We start from the raw sequence: 16,328 nt of genomic DNA, 5'->3' as shown, positions 1-16,328 counted from the left end.
GGCATCATTATCGTTTTCAACCATATCATTTTCTAAAGTTAAAAAATACTGAATAAATGTTTTAAAGAAAGAAATACTAAGTGAATATCTGTTTTTGGCCTTAAAAATAAACCTTTTACCGAGTACTATAATTAAATTGACTAAATCATGATTGTCAATGAACTCTCCTAAAATAACAGAAACCACATTAAGCTTCATAAACAAACCAATCTTTAAACACATTTTTTCAACTTCCACCCAAAACGAAGACACAATATGACAATACCAAAACAAGTGTAGGGTGGATTCAGGCTCCTGACAACAAAATGGGCAATCATCTGACTCTGTCATATTCCATAATTTTAACATTTTTCCCGTGGGTAAGAAGTTATAAATAATTTTAATTTGAAAATAACGATTTTGCACATCGATAGTAGTTTTATAGATTAGTTTGAATATGGCATCCCATGGCAACGGGCAGTCAAAAAAGTCCTCCCATTTTCCATTTGTGTTGTATGGGGCAGCCTTCAAAGATTTCTTTATTAAATAAAACTTATATATTTTTCTATTTATTTTAGTTCCTTTTTGCCAACTAGAATTTTTATTAAGGGTTTACAAACTAATAATTTAGTAGTTCCATAATTAATTTGTTTCCATCTTTTCCCAATGACTCCAGTTAGTTGATTAAATGAAAAGCTTGAACAAGCATCACCATACATAGCTCTATATTCATCATACTTCATAATTTTTCCATTCTCATTGATAATGTCATTGACAAAAATTATTCCTCTTTCAAGCATATGTTTCCAAAAGAAAGGCTTTCCATCTATTACAATATTAGAGTTCATCCATATTATCTGCTGCAAAATATCATCTCTTTTTTCTGGCACATAAAATTGAAAACACCACCATGAGTGGATTGTTTCCTTTATGAACCCCGCCATGTTTCCCAGCAGACTCTCTGGGAGGGGATCACTTGTAAAAAAGGATACAATTTCTTTTGATACAGTACATGTTTTTTGTCCAACAGGACATTTGTGTACCACTCAATGTTTAAATACATATTTGGAACAATTGATGCTTTTAAAGACAGACACATAGCTTCAAGGTTGAGAAGTTTCAGGCCCCCATATTCTTTGTACAAAACCTTTCTTTTAATCCTTTCTGGTTTGCCGTCCCAGACCAAATCGAAGACCCTCCGCTCATAAATCTTAAAAAAGTTTTGTGATGGAGCTGGTAATGACAAAAACAAATAAATAAATTGAGGAATAATTAACGAGTTGATAATAGATATTTTACCATACAAGGTTAAGGATTTCCCTTTCCATAATTGCATAATTTTATCCAGCTTTCTTAGTCAATTATCATAATTTACTGAGCCTAGAGCCTAGGTTCATATGTTTGTAAATCTGACTGTGATGATGCAGTCCTGCCTCACCAGACATTAACCTCACCGCACGCCACTGATATATATATATATATATATATATATACACACACACACACATGCATATGTATATATGGGCATGGATATATATATACCGTACATACATATATATATATATATATATATATATATATATATATATATATATATATATATATATATATATATATATATATATATATATATATATATATATATATATATATATATATATATACACACTACCGTTCAAAAGTTTGGGGTCACATGTAAATGTCCTTATTTTTGAAGGAAAAGCACTGTACTTTTCAATGAAGATAACTTTAAACTAGTCTTAACTTGAAAGAAATACACTCTATACATTGCTAATGTGGTAATTGACTATTCTAGCTGCAAATGTCTGCTTTTTGGTGCAATATCTACATAGGTGTATAGAGGCCCATTTCCAGCAACTATCACTCCAGTGTTCTAATGGTACAATGTGTTTGCTCATTGGCTCAGAAGGCTAATTGATGATTAGAAAACCCTTGTGCAATCATGTTCACACATCTGAAAACACTTTAGCTCGTTACAGAAGCTACAAAACTGACCTTCCTTTGAGCAGATTGACTTTCTGGAGCATCACATTTGTGGGGTCAATTAAACGCTCAAAATGGCCAGAAAAAGAGAACTTTCATCTGAAACTCGACAGTCTATTCTTGTTCTTAGAAATGAAGGCTATTCCACAAAATTGTTTGGGTGACCCCAAACTTTTGAACGGTATTGTATATACATATACCGTATATAAAAACATTCATGTAGTTTGGTTCTTTTATTACTTTTTTATGGGTCTACTGAAAATGTGAGCAAATCTGCTGGGTCAAAAGTATACATACAGCAATGTTAATATTTGCTTACATGTCCCTTGGCAAGTTTCACTGCAATAAGGCACTTTTGGTAGCCATCCACAAGCTTCTGCTTGAATTTGTGACCAATCCTCTTGACAAAATTGGTGCAGTTCAGCTAAATGTGTTGGTTTTCTGACATGGACTTGTTTCTTCAGCATTGTCCACACATTTAAGTCAGGACTTTGGGAAGGCCATTCTAAAACCTTCATTCTAGCCTGATTTAGCCATTCCTTTACCACTTTTGACGTGTGTTTGGGGTCATTGTCCTGTTGGAACACCCAACTGCGCCCAAGACCCAACCTCCGGGCTGATGATTTTAGCTTGTCCTGAAGAATTTGGAGGTAATCCTCCTTTTTCATTGTCCCATTTACTCTCTGTAAAGCACCAGTTCCATTGGCAGCAAAACAGGCCCAGAGCATAATACTACCACCACCATACTTGACGGTAGGTTTGGTGTTCCTGGGATTAAAGGCCTCAGTTTTTCCCCCCCAAACATATTGCTGGGCAATCTGGGCATCCGGAAGGTCTTATCTTTGTCCATGTGATGTCAGATGAGATATATATATATATATATATATATATATATATATATATATATATATATATATATATATATATATATATATATATATATATATATATATATATATATATATATATATATATAAATTCATTATTAATATAAACTTGTCAGCTTTTTGTAATTTCATGATGCCTCTATCTCTATTTTTGCATTTTGATAGAGGAAGGTATATATATGTTTTAATGTATTTATCTTTTTAAGTTATGTACATTTACATGTACATGTAGATGCTGTATCGGGACAGATCCATTATGAGTTTGAGCAGAAATATGTCGTATAGGAATTAACTATACACAATAACACATTAACAACGTGCTATGTCACATGAATATTTTTTGAAGTAATACCTTTGTGACATTAAAAAAACACAAGTAAAGTAGAAAAACCTTGTGTTTACTTTTTGATATCAAAATAAAACACAAAGCAGTTTGGCTAATGCAGATGAAGTCTAATAAACAAGCTTTGTTCTTCTCTTGGTTCAGTACAACCGTTTGGTCAACAAAAATAAAGACGAGCGACACCTCTCACATCGAATACACAATCTTCACAGCCTTCGTTTAGTTCGATGAGATGACAAAACATTTTAGCTGGAATTGATGTTATTTGAACACTGATACCACTTGCAGTTAAATAAAGGATGCATGAACATCCCAGTAAACAAACTAAAGACTTTATAAACAAGTTGTGACAACGTTCACAACACATCACCCGCTGCATGAATCCTCACGTCATAAACTGTCAGTCACAAAATAAAAGTAACATCAAATAGTTTTCTCCTTCGCTGTTTACTTTAGTAAACACAGCAGTGCGCTCTTAAACACATGGCGGGAAGCGAGGGAAAATGACGCTAAACCAAGCGTTTGGCTCTCTTTACTCCGAGGGGAAATCTCCCGAGCAAAGTCTGTGTCGTTGGTCCGCAAAGATTATGAAGCCAAATGACGCTAGTGCGCATGCGCCTGACTTCGTGTTGCCTAAAATGCATAATAAATTACGTTTTTTCGGTAATTAAAAAATTAGACGTATTACTAACCATCTGGAATTTTATCGTGAATTATCATTATACCGTTTATTGTTACATCTCTCGTCCATTAACAAGTCAAAAGTCAAGGGCGGTCACGGCATGTTCTTGTTGTGGATGTTGGTACATTTTTTAGGGAATTACGGCAAATGACAGGGCGGTCGTGGCTTTTGCCGCAGTTGCCGTGGTTAAATTCAAGCCCTGGTGTTAAAGTCAAAGCAAACTCGTATAATATATTATACATCTAATTTTTATCATTTACTTTCATTTTTACAATATGCTGAAGGCCAATAAAAACAAGTTGCTGGGTGACAATGGCCCCCCCCGCCACACTTTGGACACCACTGCCTTACAAAGAACTGCTGCCGCTGTCCCGATAATAAATGTTGACAGTAAATGTTATTTGTTAAAAATAACAAAGAGAAATAAGTGTGTATGTTGACTTACTGAGCCATCACTGGGGTTGATCGTCTTGTAAGTTTTTCCTCCATCTGCGTCCACAAACTCTCCATTGATAAACAGCTGATGAGGCATTTTAACAGTCATGTTGTTGATGTTTTTCTCCACCTGTCAAAGTCAAATCAGGTCAACTGGATTGAAACCTGCTGTGACAGACATGCTGACGAACACGTACGTAGTGGATGACTAGTTGGTCTTCATCATCCTCCCCTCGCAGCTTCCTCACACACATCTGGATGAAGTCTTGGAAGGTGGCGTTCATGTAGACGTCCTCGTTCTGCAGCTGGCACGCACTCCCACGCATTTTCACCTCCTCTACGAGCCTTGTGGGAGCAACGGACTGAACTCACTTGCAATGTACCCAACGTCCATCCAGTTCATTCTTTATATTGTCAGGCAAAAATAATTAATGCAGCGATTTTAATGTGGCTCAGTCATGCAAACTTCAATCGATTAAGTATTTCAATGGTGCATAATTGATCAAGTAAAACCAGACTTATGATCAATAAATGAAACACTCAAACTTCACACCGCCTTCCCATTATGTAGAAAAAAAAGCTCCCCATCAAACAATATCATCTCGGGATGTCCGATAATGGCTTTTTGCCGATATCCGATATCCCGATATTGTCCAATTCTTAATTACCGATACCGATATATACAGTCGTGGAATTAACACATTATTATGTCTAATTTGGACAACCAGGTATGGTGAAGATAAGGTCCTTTTTTAAAAAATTTATAAAATAAAATAAGATGAATAAATTAAAAACATTTTCTTGAATAAAAAAGAAAGTAAAACAATATAAAAACAGTTACATAGAAACCATTAATTAATGAGAATGAGTAAAATGAAGTGTTAAAGGTTAGTACTATTAGTGGACCAGCAGCACGCACAATCATGTGTGCTTACGGACTGTATCCCTTGCAGACTGTATTGATATATATTGATATATAATGTAGGAACCAGAATATTAATAACAGAAAGAAACAACCCTTTTGTGTGAATGAGTGTAAATGGGGGAGGGAGGTTTTTTGGGTTGGTGCACTAATTGTAAGTGTATCTTGTGTTTTTTATGTGGATTTAATAAAAAACAAACAAAAAAAAACAGATACCGATAATAAAAAAACCATACCGATAATTTCCGATATTACATTTTAAAGCATTTTTCGGCCGAAAAGTTGGTATTACGTACATGATACAACACATTTAAGGAGAAATTTACAGGCAAACACACAAAGCACAACATCATCGATTCTTAATGCGCTATCACCTGACCACATCCATGGAAGCGGCTCCAGACTTGAAGAAATCGGTGGTGTCTTCAATCTGACTGACGTTGGTGAGAATGCTCTGCCACACAGCCTGAGAGCAAACAGAACCTTTCGCTCACTGCTTGGGGTTGAAATCCTGACAATCATTTAGTGCAACTTGTCCAAAATGCGTTGAGGAGCCACCAAATACCTTCATCTGCTCAGCGAAGTTCTTCTCCTCCTCAGTTAGCTCCACCACAGCGCTGCCTTCTGAGCGGAAGTAGTGTGCAGCGGATATCATCTTCCCATCCTCAAACTGCAAATTCTTGACCAGCAGCTGTGAAAAATACATGTCATCTGAAGTTTCTGCAGGAAATTAAGAATGTATCTTCTGATGTATGCAGGAATTCACATTATCTCACCCGTTCCTTGGTTTTGTCTCATTTTAATTATTGATATTCTCTTTTGTTGAGGGTTTAGCAGAAGTGGGTTGTAATTATGGTTGCAGCTATCAGTTTGGGGTCGGCAACCCAAAACATTGAAAGAGCCATATTGGACCAAAAATACAAAAAACAAATCTGTCTGGAGCCGCAAAAAATGAAAAGCCGTATATAAGTGTTATAATGAAGGCAACACATGATGTAAGTGTCTATATTAGCTATAATAGCCTACTATCAAAATGACTATGTGTCGCAGGTTGACACAAATATTCGTTGACAGAAATATTGACATTTAGTATTTATTCTACACATTTTTACAACATTAGAAACCATTAGTAAATCAGAGGCTACTCAGAATGTGAGATAACTCCTGGAAATTACTGGCTTTTAATGGCCAAAGGTATATATGTAAGTGTCCAAGTTAAAGGAAAATGCAGGCTGTCTTATTTTAATAGATTTATTACAATCTTTGGCCAGCTAGGTAATGTTTGCTGTGGTCTGGAACAACATGGCACACAAACAACTATCTGAAATGCAGCCAATATTACATACAGATAATGTGTCATGAGACATGCAAAACTAAATTATATACAAAGAGGATAAAAGTAAAGGATATTAAATGAGCTCAAATATACCTCCAAATGAGGCATAATGATGCAATATGTACATACAGCTAGCCTAAATAGCATGTTAGCATTGATTAGCTTGCAGTCATGGACTGACCGAATACGCCTGATTAACACTACAACAAGTCAATAACATCAACAAAGCGCACCTTTGTGCATTCAAGCACAGCATAAAACTTTTGGTGGACAAAATGAGACAAAAAAGGGTTGGAAGATTTTACATGAAACAAACTGTTGCGTCACAGTCCACACTTTGGTGAGTTCAAGAACCCCCGAAAATAGTAGGACAAAACGAAGTTCACCAAATAGTCTCATCAGTGAAGCATACACACAAACATATTAAACAGTGGTAGTTCTACCAGTTTGTGTCATGTTTTCCCTCAAACAAAAAACATACCAAAACAAAAAATTATTTTTGCCCCATCTTTTTCTATTTTTAATCCTTTTTAAAAAATGCTCCATGGAGCCACTAGTGTGGCAATAGTGAGCCGCATGCGGGTCGCTGACCCCCCCGGATAAACTGGATAAAACACTCTTCATAGACTAAAAACTAATTTTAGGGAAAATAATGTGTCTGCTTGTCATAACCTTCATTTTTTTCCCTCTACCAAATGCACATCATCAACATTGAAATTACACTTGTGTGCAATAATAAAACATTTATTTAAAAATCCTCGTTGCTGTCACACAGATCACGGCAACCACGCACCACCGCTCTCATGTGTGCTCTATTGCAGCCGCCGTGTGGAACTTATGTCGGCAAATTTATTGTTCCAGACACTCCATGCGGTCCAGATTTTATAAATATTTATGATTTACACCCATTAAACAATTAATCGAAGCAGCAGATTATAAATCAAAGCTTTTATCTAATTGAATCAATCGATGAATCGCTGAAGCTTTAGTTTATTTAGATTGTTACATTTACTAAAGTAACTTTTCGGATAAGTTGTACTTATTATATCAGTTTTAATGCAACATACTTGTATTTGATTATTTTTGTGAAGAAAAGCTACTTTTACTTTATTACATTGAGTTTCATTCCGACACTTATATTATCATTACAGACGTCACTCACCACATCGCACTTTTGACATTTGTGGCTTCACCCTATTGACACAGGCCCCCATATAGCAGTCCATGATATGCCTGTAATATGATTCTTTGATTTTGGACTTGAATCAGCATGTTCTCATCCATTGGTGTCAACGAGGTAAAATTATATCTGAAAACCTTTTGACCTTTGACTTTCCTGCAAACAACAACTTAGCTTTTAGTTTCTGTTTTGAAATTTGACAATGAAAACACAGTAGATTGGACCAATAATCACGATATTTAACTTGACATGATGCTATTTCCACAATCAGAGATATTTGTAATTATATTTAGGTATAGCAACTGTACCATAACTATTAATAAACTAATAACATACCAAATGCAGTCTCTTGTCCTAGGTTACGCTCAGTTCTGCTCTCAAACACTACCTATATAGCATAGAAGGAACCCAATTGATCTTGTATAGTATAGAATAAATTACAAAAAAGTTTCTCAAACAAATCTAATGTTAAAATAAACCTTTTACAAAGTGATCACTGCAGACACGAGCACGATCCAACGGTACTCCAGAAGATGAAAGCGACATGTTGGAGAGCCATTTCCCTCGACGCACTTTTGTAATTTCCCTGACTTTATTCCCTTTATGAACCACTTCTTTCGGGACTCTATAAAAGTTATTTCCTATCTCTTGATTTGAACGATTGGAAAGCGGCATTTTCAGCTCAAATTCTTCACCCATTAACGGGTCTTCCTCCATGTGCTTTCCACCGCAGCAAAGCAAAGCAGACATGACGTCATAGGTAACAGAAATGTATTTTCTGTTTGTGCGTAAATTCCTGTCGCACGCAAGCAGATTTTAGCTCAATTGATCCGCCGTGTTGTCTGGCAAATATAGACGCCCTGCTTATATGTAGAGCAGGCGGCGGTAGATCTCAACACATTAACTTGAATGGAAACGGAAAGAGTCCGCTGCCGTGGCGGTGCCATTCCGCAGCCATTTCGCAATTTAATAAGAATCAGGGTTAAGACAGAAGAGACAAACTTCTACACCACACAGGCTGATAATGTTCAGTATGTGATGCACGTGATATCAGAGGATAACTTACTGCTTTGCTGTCATTACCAAACAGCACAAGGCCCCCTTTGGTGACGAGGCCCGGTCGGCACGCCCCGGGGATCTCCAGGGGTTGTCCATTTGCTGCCGTGCCATTATCCACCAGCGACGAGCCATAGAAAGTCACTTTCTACAAACAAAACATACACACTAAGTCACTTTCCATCATCTGTACATTTTATATCACTTGTCCCTCTCAGCGTTGCTGGGGTGCTGGAGCCTATCCCAGCTGACTAGGTCACTTTACACTATACCAGGGGTTGGCAACCCAAAACTTTGAAAGAGCCATATTGGACCAAAAATACAAAAAAACTCATCTGTCTGGAGCCGCAAAAAATGAAAAGCTGTATATAATGAAGACAAGATATCACATAAGTGTCTATATTAACTATGATAGCCTACTAGAGGGGGGGGGGGGGGGGGGGGCAAGGTTTCTCATAGTCATTTACCGACGTCCCACTGGGGTGAGTTTTTCCTTGCCCGTATGTGGGCTCTGTACCGAGGATGTCGTTGTGGCTTGTGCAGCCCTTTGAGACACTTGTGATTTAGGGCTATAAAAATAAACATTAACATTATGACTTTAAAGGCCTTAAATAAGTGTTATAATGAAGACAACACATGATGTAAGTCTCTATATTGGCTATAATAGCCTACTATCAAAATGACTTTGTGTCGCAGGCTGAAGCAAATCTCTGTTGACAGAAATATTGACATTTAATATTTATTCTACAGATTTTTACAACATTAGAAACCATTAATAAATCAGAGGCTACTCAGAATGTGAGATAACTCCTGGACATTACTGGCTTTTAATGGCCAAAGATATAGATGTGTGTGTCCAAGTTAAAGTAAAAGGCAGCCTGTTTTCTTCTAATATATTTATTACAATCTCTGGCAAGCTAGGTAATGTTTGCTGCGGTCTGGAACAACATGGCACACAAACAACTATTTGAAATGCAGCCAATATTACATACAGATAATGTGTCATGAGACATGCAAATATAAATGATATACAAAGAGGATACAAGTAAAGGATATTAAATGAGCTCAAATATACCTACAAATGAGGCATAATGATGCAATATGTACTTACAGCTAGCCTAAATAGCATTTAAGCATTGATTAGCTTGAAGTCATGGACTGACCAAATATGCCCGATTAGCACCCCAACAAGTCAATAACATCCACAATGATCACCTTCGTGCATTCACGCACAGTATAAAATGTTTGGTGGACAAAATGAGACAAAGAAGGAGTGGAAGATTTCACATGAAACATCACAGTCCACACGATGGTGAGTTCAAGAACCGCCGAAATTAGTATGACAAGATGATGTTCACCAAATAGTCTCATCGGTGAAGCATACACGTAAACATATTAAAAAGTGGGCTTTCTAACAATTGGGAAGGTTTGTGTCATGTTTGTCCTCAAACAAAAAACAGACTAAAATAAATAAAAAATGTTCCCCTATCTTTTTCCATTTTCTATCCTTTTTTAAAAATGCTCCAGGGAGCCACTAGGGCGGCCCTTAAGAGCCGCATGCGGCTCTAGAGCCGCGGGTTGCTGACCCCCACACTAAACAATTAACATAACATGCATGCTTTTATTATGCAACACAATTATCATAACAGTTTACTACACTTCACAATTAACATAAGATGCATGTGGGAGGAACAGATAGAGGATGAGATGCTGGATCAATACTTAATGGATACCTGTCCATCAACTTCTGCCCAGGCACCAGGTACTTTGTCATTTCCTCTGATCCAGTTGTGGATGGCCTCAGCACATTGGTTCCAGTCAATCTACAAAGAAAACATTAGTCACAGGGGAACACAGTTTTTTACACAGTTTAGTTGTAACGCTGGTGTTGAAAGACTTCAAACTGCATGCAAGTCTTCCAATCGAGCAAAAACAGACTTATACTCATTAATCTTGCACATGACTTCATATTTGTGGTGTCACAATGTGTGTTTTTGGTGCATACTAGGGTCTCCTAATTGCCTGTCTGCGAGCTGCCTGTGGCAAAAAATATCTTTGACACAATTTACATCATACTAACAACTAAAAAAGACCTCCGCCAGCTCCAATCTGACAATAGTATTAAAGTCCTGAATCCAGACAGTGATCCCGATCAGCCCCAAGAGGTAATTGTGGAGGGGGGTGTGGCCTGCGGGCCTGCAGTGAGGCGGGGTGTGCCAGGACCGGCCTCAAAATCAGTGACAGGTGAGTTGATGGCCCACCTGGGCCTTGTTATCTAATCACCTGTCGCTCTGTTATAAGCAGCAGCCAGGAGGAGAGACGTGGTCGGAGTGGGAGTTGGAGCTACAGGCAGAGCGCGAGCGAGAGAGAGAAGAAGACAATTGCTGAAAAGCACCCAAGAGACTTATTGAAAAATAAACCTGGTTCCCTGGTTCCCTGGGCACCACACCTACTGTTTGTGGGATGGGTTCTCGGGGAGGCTGGGGCCGTACTCTGGCTCCCGCACACACTGGGAGTCAAATGTATTGTACATGCAAATTCACATATACTCACACACATACATACACACATACATAGGTACCTACGCTCCCACATACATATACAAATAAATACAGTACATATTTACACACTCAAAGTTCGTACATCCACATGCACACTCATTATACAAACATAGTGTATACACATACTGTACATATACATTCACTATACAAACATACATATACACATACAATACATACAGGTATACACTCACTGTACAAACACACACACATACTGTACATATATATTCACTGTACAAACACACACATACATATACTGTACATATACATTCACTGTACAAACACACATACATATACTGTACATATACATTCACTGTACAAACACACATACATATACTGTACATATACATTCACTGTACAAACACACATACTGTATACACATACTGTACATATACATTCACTGTACAAACACACATACTGTATACACATACTGTACATATACATTCACTGTACAAACACACACATACACATTCTATACATATACATTCACTGTACAAGCACACACATACACATACTGTACATATACAAGTACATATGCACACATACACTCATGCACATAATCACGTTTCATCAAACATATATTAACGTTGTTGCCCTAGGGTAAACTGGGTATAACACATGGCACACTGACAAAGCTTAACCTATTGTTACTATAACAATCTACAAGGTTAATGTAGGTTGCTTCTCTTTCTTCCCCTCCATTTTTATGCATTCTTTCGTATCTCAAGTTATCATTACGTATATGTATTGTTGCATTTGAACAATTGTATTGTTGATAATAAAGGTAAAGTATTGGTATTGTTTATTATCAATAGGACTATTTCTATTGGTATTCATATTGCTCCATTTTTAGTGTAATTATGTTCATTGTCATTTCTGTATTATTTTTTATTTTCGCTAACTGCTTATTTGCTATTACTTTTACCATCATATTTGTACATGTCGTATTTGCTGATGTTGCTCTGTTGTTGTTGTTGTTGTGTTTGCTGTTGTTGTTTTTGTCTCTCTGTCTAATCCCCCTCTTGTCCCCCCCCCCAAAAAAAAAAGAAGAAAAAAAAAGAAACCTGTGTTGTGAACCTGAAGCGGGCTCTCATGTCGGTGATTGGGGGTCTGGAGAACCCACTGGCGGGCAACCTCCACAGTAATCACTTGTTCTTTATTCCTTTTCAGACGTTTCCCTGAAGTTTAATCAAAATCCTACCATAACTTTTTGAGCCATCTATAGTGGAGTGAAATAAATGGAATGAACCGTCTTGTCACACACTTTGTCTCTGCGGGTGGAGGCGGGACCGCTAACAGACACAGAAGTTGAAGCTTGTAATGTAAACATAGAATTTTATCTGCTGTTCATTATCCAATTCCAGAAATGTTCTGAAAGTTTCATAAAAACAAGCCCCTAACTTTTTGAGTGATGTTGTAACAAACTAACAAACAGAAAAAAAATGAGCAAACAGACACACATTATAAATGCACTGCAGGACTGCTTTACAAAGGCCCATAAAAAGTGGTAAATGTTTGCTGCATGTTTCAAAACATGGCAAAACACCACAGGTAGGAAGCATGACAACATGAATGTGCAGGAAATGAGTGTCTCTCTGGGGAACGCTGCGTGGTACATGCCTCATTTAAATAGGGAGTCTGCACCCGTTTTGTACATGCAGTCGAATAGTACACACAATTTTATAGTTTGCACACGCTGTTTGAGGCCCTATATTGGTGAAAAGTAGAACAGGCCCCAATCCCTTTTGGAGTACATTTACAACAACTGGTTTAATTTTTCAAATTTTACTGTGCTGCTATTGAATATATATATATATATATATATATATATATATATATATATATATATATATATATATATATATATATATATATATATATATATATATATATATATATATATATATATTTTTTTTTATTTTATTTTTATTTAAATAATTCAGGTTATCTAACAATCTTTATTCTACACTGCTCATCTAGCTCACTTCAGTCCTGTTTACTGTGACAACGGCATAAAAAAAAGCAACAGGAAAGTCAACTATGTGAAACACTACTCATTGTATCCCATTGGGTTGAGTTTTTTCTTGCCCTGATGTGGGATCTGAGCCGAGGATGTCGTTGTGGCTTGTACAGCCCTTTGAAACACTTGTGATTAAGGGCTATATAAATAAACTTTGATTAATGATTGATACTCTAAAATATGTATTTTTTCCCCTCCAAGGTAAATGCTGTACATTATTATCTTGCAGTCTTCAATAAAAAGCATGTTACATGCTAAAATGGTTGCATTTTTGAGGGACCCAGAATACATTAAATTTGTATTTTGAGTTACGAGTTCCGTCATGGAACCAAATAAAGAATAGAATAGAATAGAGTTTTATTGTCATTATTACAGTGAACAGGTTCAAAGAACAATGAAATTGGAGTAGATCCTCGAAGGTGCATACACAATAATATAGTAATATAAATAGTAAAAAAAGATAAAAAAGAGGATATATATATCTATATATATGTGTATATATCTACATACATGCATATATCCATACATATGCATATACAGTATATACATATACACACCTACCTATATACACATACATACATATACAGTACATACACACACACACACACACACACACACACACACACACACACACACACACACACACACACACATATATATATATATATATATACACATATACACATATAAAGTGACAGAGGTGTAAGGTGACAGGTTATTGCACATTATTCTGTTTCACAGTCCAGTATTATCAAGAGGCCATTTGGGATAAATAAACTTGTATTTAAAGGCGCCACAGTTTTACCTTTGAATTGTCTTTTTTTTGTATGCACTCGTACGTGGCTCCTTCCTCTGGCTGTGTGATCCGTGGAGCCTTCCCCTCTGCAATGAGCCTCACGGCCTCCACCTGGAACCAAAAAATAGAGGTTTGTTTCACACTCTTGACCTATATTGTCCTTATCTGCTTTTAACGCTGGACCATTTATTTGTTCAACAGGAAGCAGTTGGGGAAAATGCTCTGATAAACAATAGCAGACTGCGTACTTGGTTGGCATAACAGGAAAGAACAAAAGCTATCATGAAGAAAGTCAAAGGTAATACTGTACATCATCTGGATGTTCAGTTTCTTAGGTAACCTTAGGTAACAAATAAAAAAAACTATATTTGACATAAAACTTCCTTGCATAAAAAACCCAGAACATTTATTCAACAGGAAAACATAATAAATAACAAAATCAGTTAATGTAGCCTGTTCACAATGAACTAAATTTAGTCTCTGCCAAAGCTGCTCTTTTTCCACGAGTTCTGTTTCTCCTTCAAAGGACAGAATTTCCGGGAGCAGCCAAGGTGTTGAGGGTTTGAGGGCCTTAAGATCTCAAGTCTGCAGATATGGTCCTGATGTCCTCATCAAGCTGGGACCTTCAATGTTTACTGGAGCAATTCACAACGATGAGAGTGTGACGTTTCTGGGATGAGACACAGCACCTCTAAATTTGAGGCCGTGGTTCTCAGCCGGAAAAGGAAGGTCTTGCCCCAGGTGGTGGACTTTAAATGTCTCCGGACCTCGTTCACGGCTCTGGCGCGAAATCAACAGGTGAATCGTCACCGCGTTTGCAGACATGTGGTTGCTGTAAAGAGAGAGCTGAGCCAAAAAACAAAGCTCTCATTTTATCGGTTGATCTACGATCTAAATGGGATCTCATTCCATCGCAGATCCGATAAAAAAACCCAAAAGGAAGAGTCACCATCCCCCCTTGAGGATGCTGAGATAGCAGGACGCACCATCTAAGGGCTGGAATTTAACCACGGCAACTGCCGCGACCGCCCTCGTCATTTGCCGTCATGCCCTTGACATTTTACTTGTTAATGGACGAGGGATGTAACAGTAAACGGTATAATGATGATTTGTGACGGTTAGTAACACAGTCTAATTTTTCAATTACCGAAAAAGCGTCATTTATTAATGCATTTTAGGCAACAGGAAGTCAGGCGCATGCGCACTAGCGTCGTTTGGCTTGATACTCATGGCGGACCAACGACACAGACTTTGCTGTGGAGATTTCCCCCTCGGATTAAACAGAGCCAAGAAGCTTGGTTTAACGTCATTTTCCCTCGCTCCCCGCCGGTGTTAAGAAGGGGGGGCAATGGCTATGTTGTATGATGGGGGGGGGGGGGGGGGGGGGGGGGGTTGGGAATTGGGGGTGGGGGAAAGGGTGGGTTTGAACTATTTGATGTTGCTTTTATTTTCTCAATACAGCGTCCATCAGCTGCTGTGACTGAGAGTTAATAAGGTGAGGAAACATGCAACAGGCGATGTGTCGTGAACGTTGTCACAACTTGTTCATAAAGTCTTTAGTTTGTTTACTGAGATGATCACTCGTCCTTTAACTGCAAACTGTATCAGTGTTCAAATAACGTCAATACTAGCTAAAATGTTTCATAATCTCATCAAATTCAACGAAGGCTGTGAAGATTGTGTATTCGATGTGAGAGGTGTCACTCCTCGTTATTTTTGTTGGCCAAACTGTTGTACTGATAGGGGTTGGAGAACAACAAAGCTTGTTTATTTGACTTTATCTTCATTAGCCAAACTGCTTTGTTTTATTTTGATATCAAAAAGTAAACACCAGGTTTTTTGTACATTACTTGTGTAATTTTTCTTGTCTTTAAGGTATTACTTCAAAAAACATTCATGTGACACAGAATTTTGTTAATGTGTTATTGTGTACAGTTAATTCCTATACAACATATTTCTGCTCAAACTCTTAATGGATCTGTCCCGACACATCATCTACATGTACATATAAATGTACATAACTTCAATAAATAAAAAATAAAAAACACCCTCTATCAAAATGTCAAACTAAAGACATCATGTAATGACAAAAAGCTGACAAGTAGATATTATTAAAGAATTTAAAAAAAA

General features: G+C 37.2%; 1 protein-coding gene across 1 annotated transcript in view; it reads right to left on the bottom strand.

The window, feature by feature from the left end:
* aldh1l1 (aldehyde dehydrogenase 1 family, member L1) overlaps positions 1-16,328 on the bottom strand; it is a 71,155-nt gene that overhangs the window by 26,507 nt on the left and 28,320 nt on the right. Inside the window, exons 7-13 of the mRNA XM_062037873.1 lie at positions 14,208-14,309; positions 10,558-10,647; positions 8,835-8,972; positions 5,818-5,943; positions 5,627-5,718; positions 4,528-4,675; positions 4,341-4,460 (exon numbers count right to left, since the gene is read on the bottom strand). Of these exons, the coding sequence (XP_061893857.1) occupies positions 4,341-4,460; positions 4,528-4,675; positions 5,627-5,718; positions 5,818-5,943; positions 8,835-8,972; positions 10,558-10,647; positions 14,208-14,309 (816 nt within the window). The remainder of the gene's footprint in view (positions 1-4,340; positions 4,461-4,527; positions 4,676-5,626; positions 5,719-5,817; positions 5,944-8,834; positions 8,973-10,557; positions 10,648-14,207; positions 14,310-16,328) is intronic.

Source organism: Entelurus aequoreus, linkage group LG26, assembly GCF_033978785.1.
Source record: "Entelurus aequoreus isolate RoL-2023_Sb linkage group LG26, RoL_Eaeq_v1.1, whole genome shotgun sequence".
Classification (NCBI taxonomy): domain Eukaryota; kingdom Metazoa; phylum Chordata; class Actinopteri; order Syngnathiformes; family Syngnathidae; genus Entelurus; species Entelurus aequoreus.
Note: the sequence above shows the minus strand (reverse complement) of the source record. Positions and strands in the feature narration are given on the sequence as shown.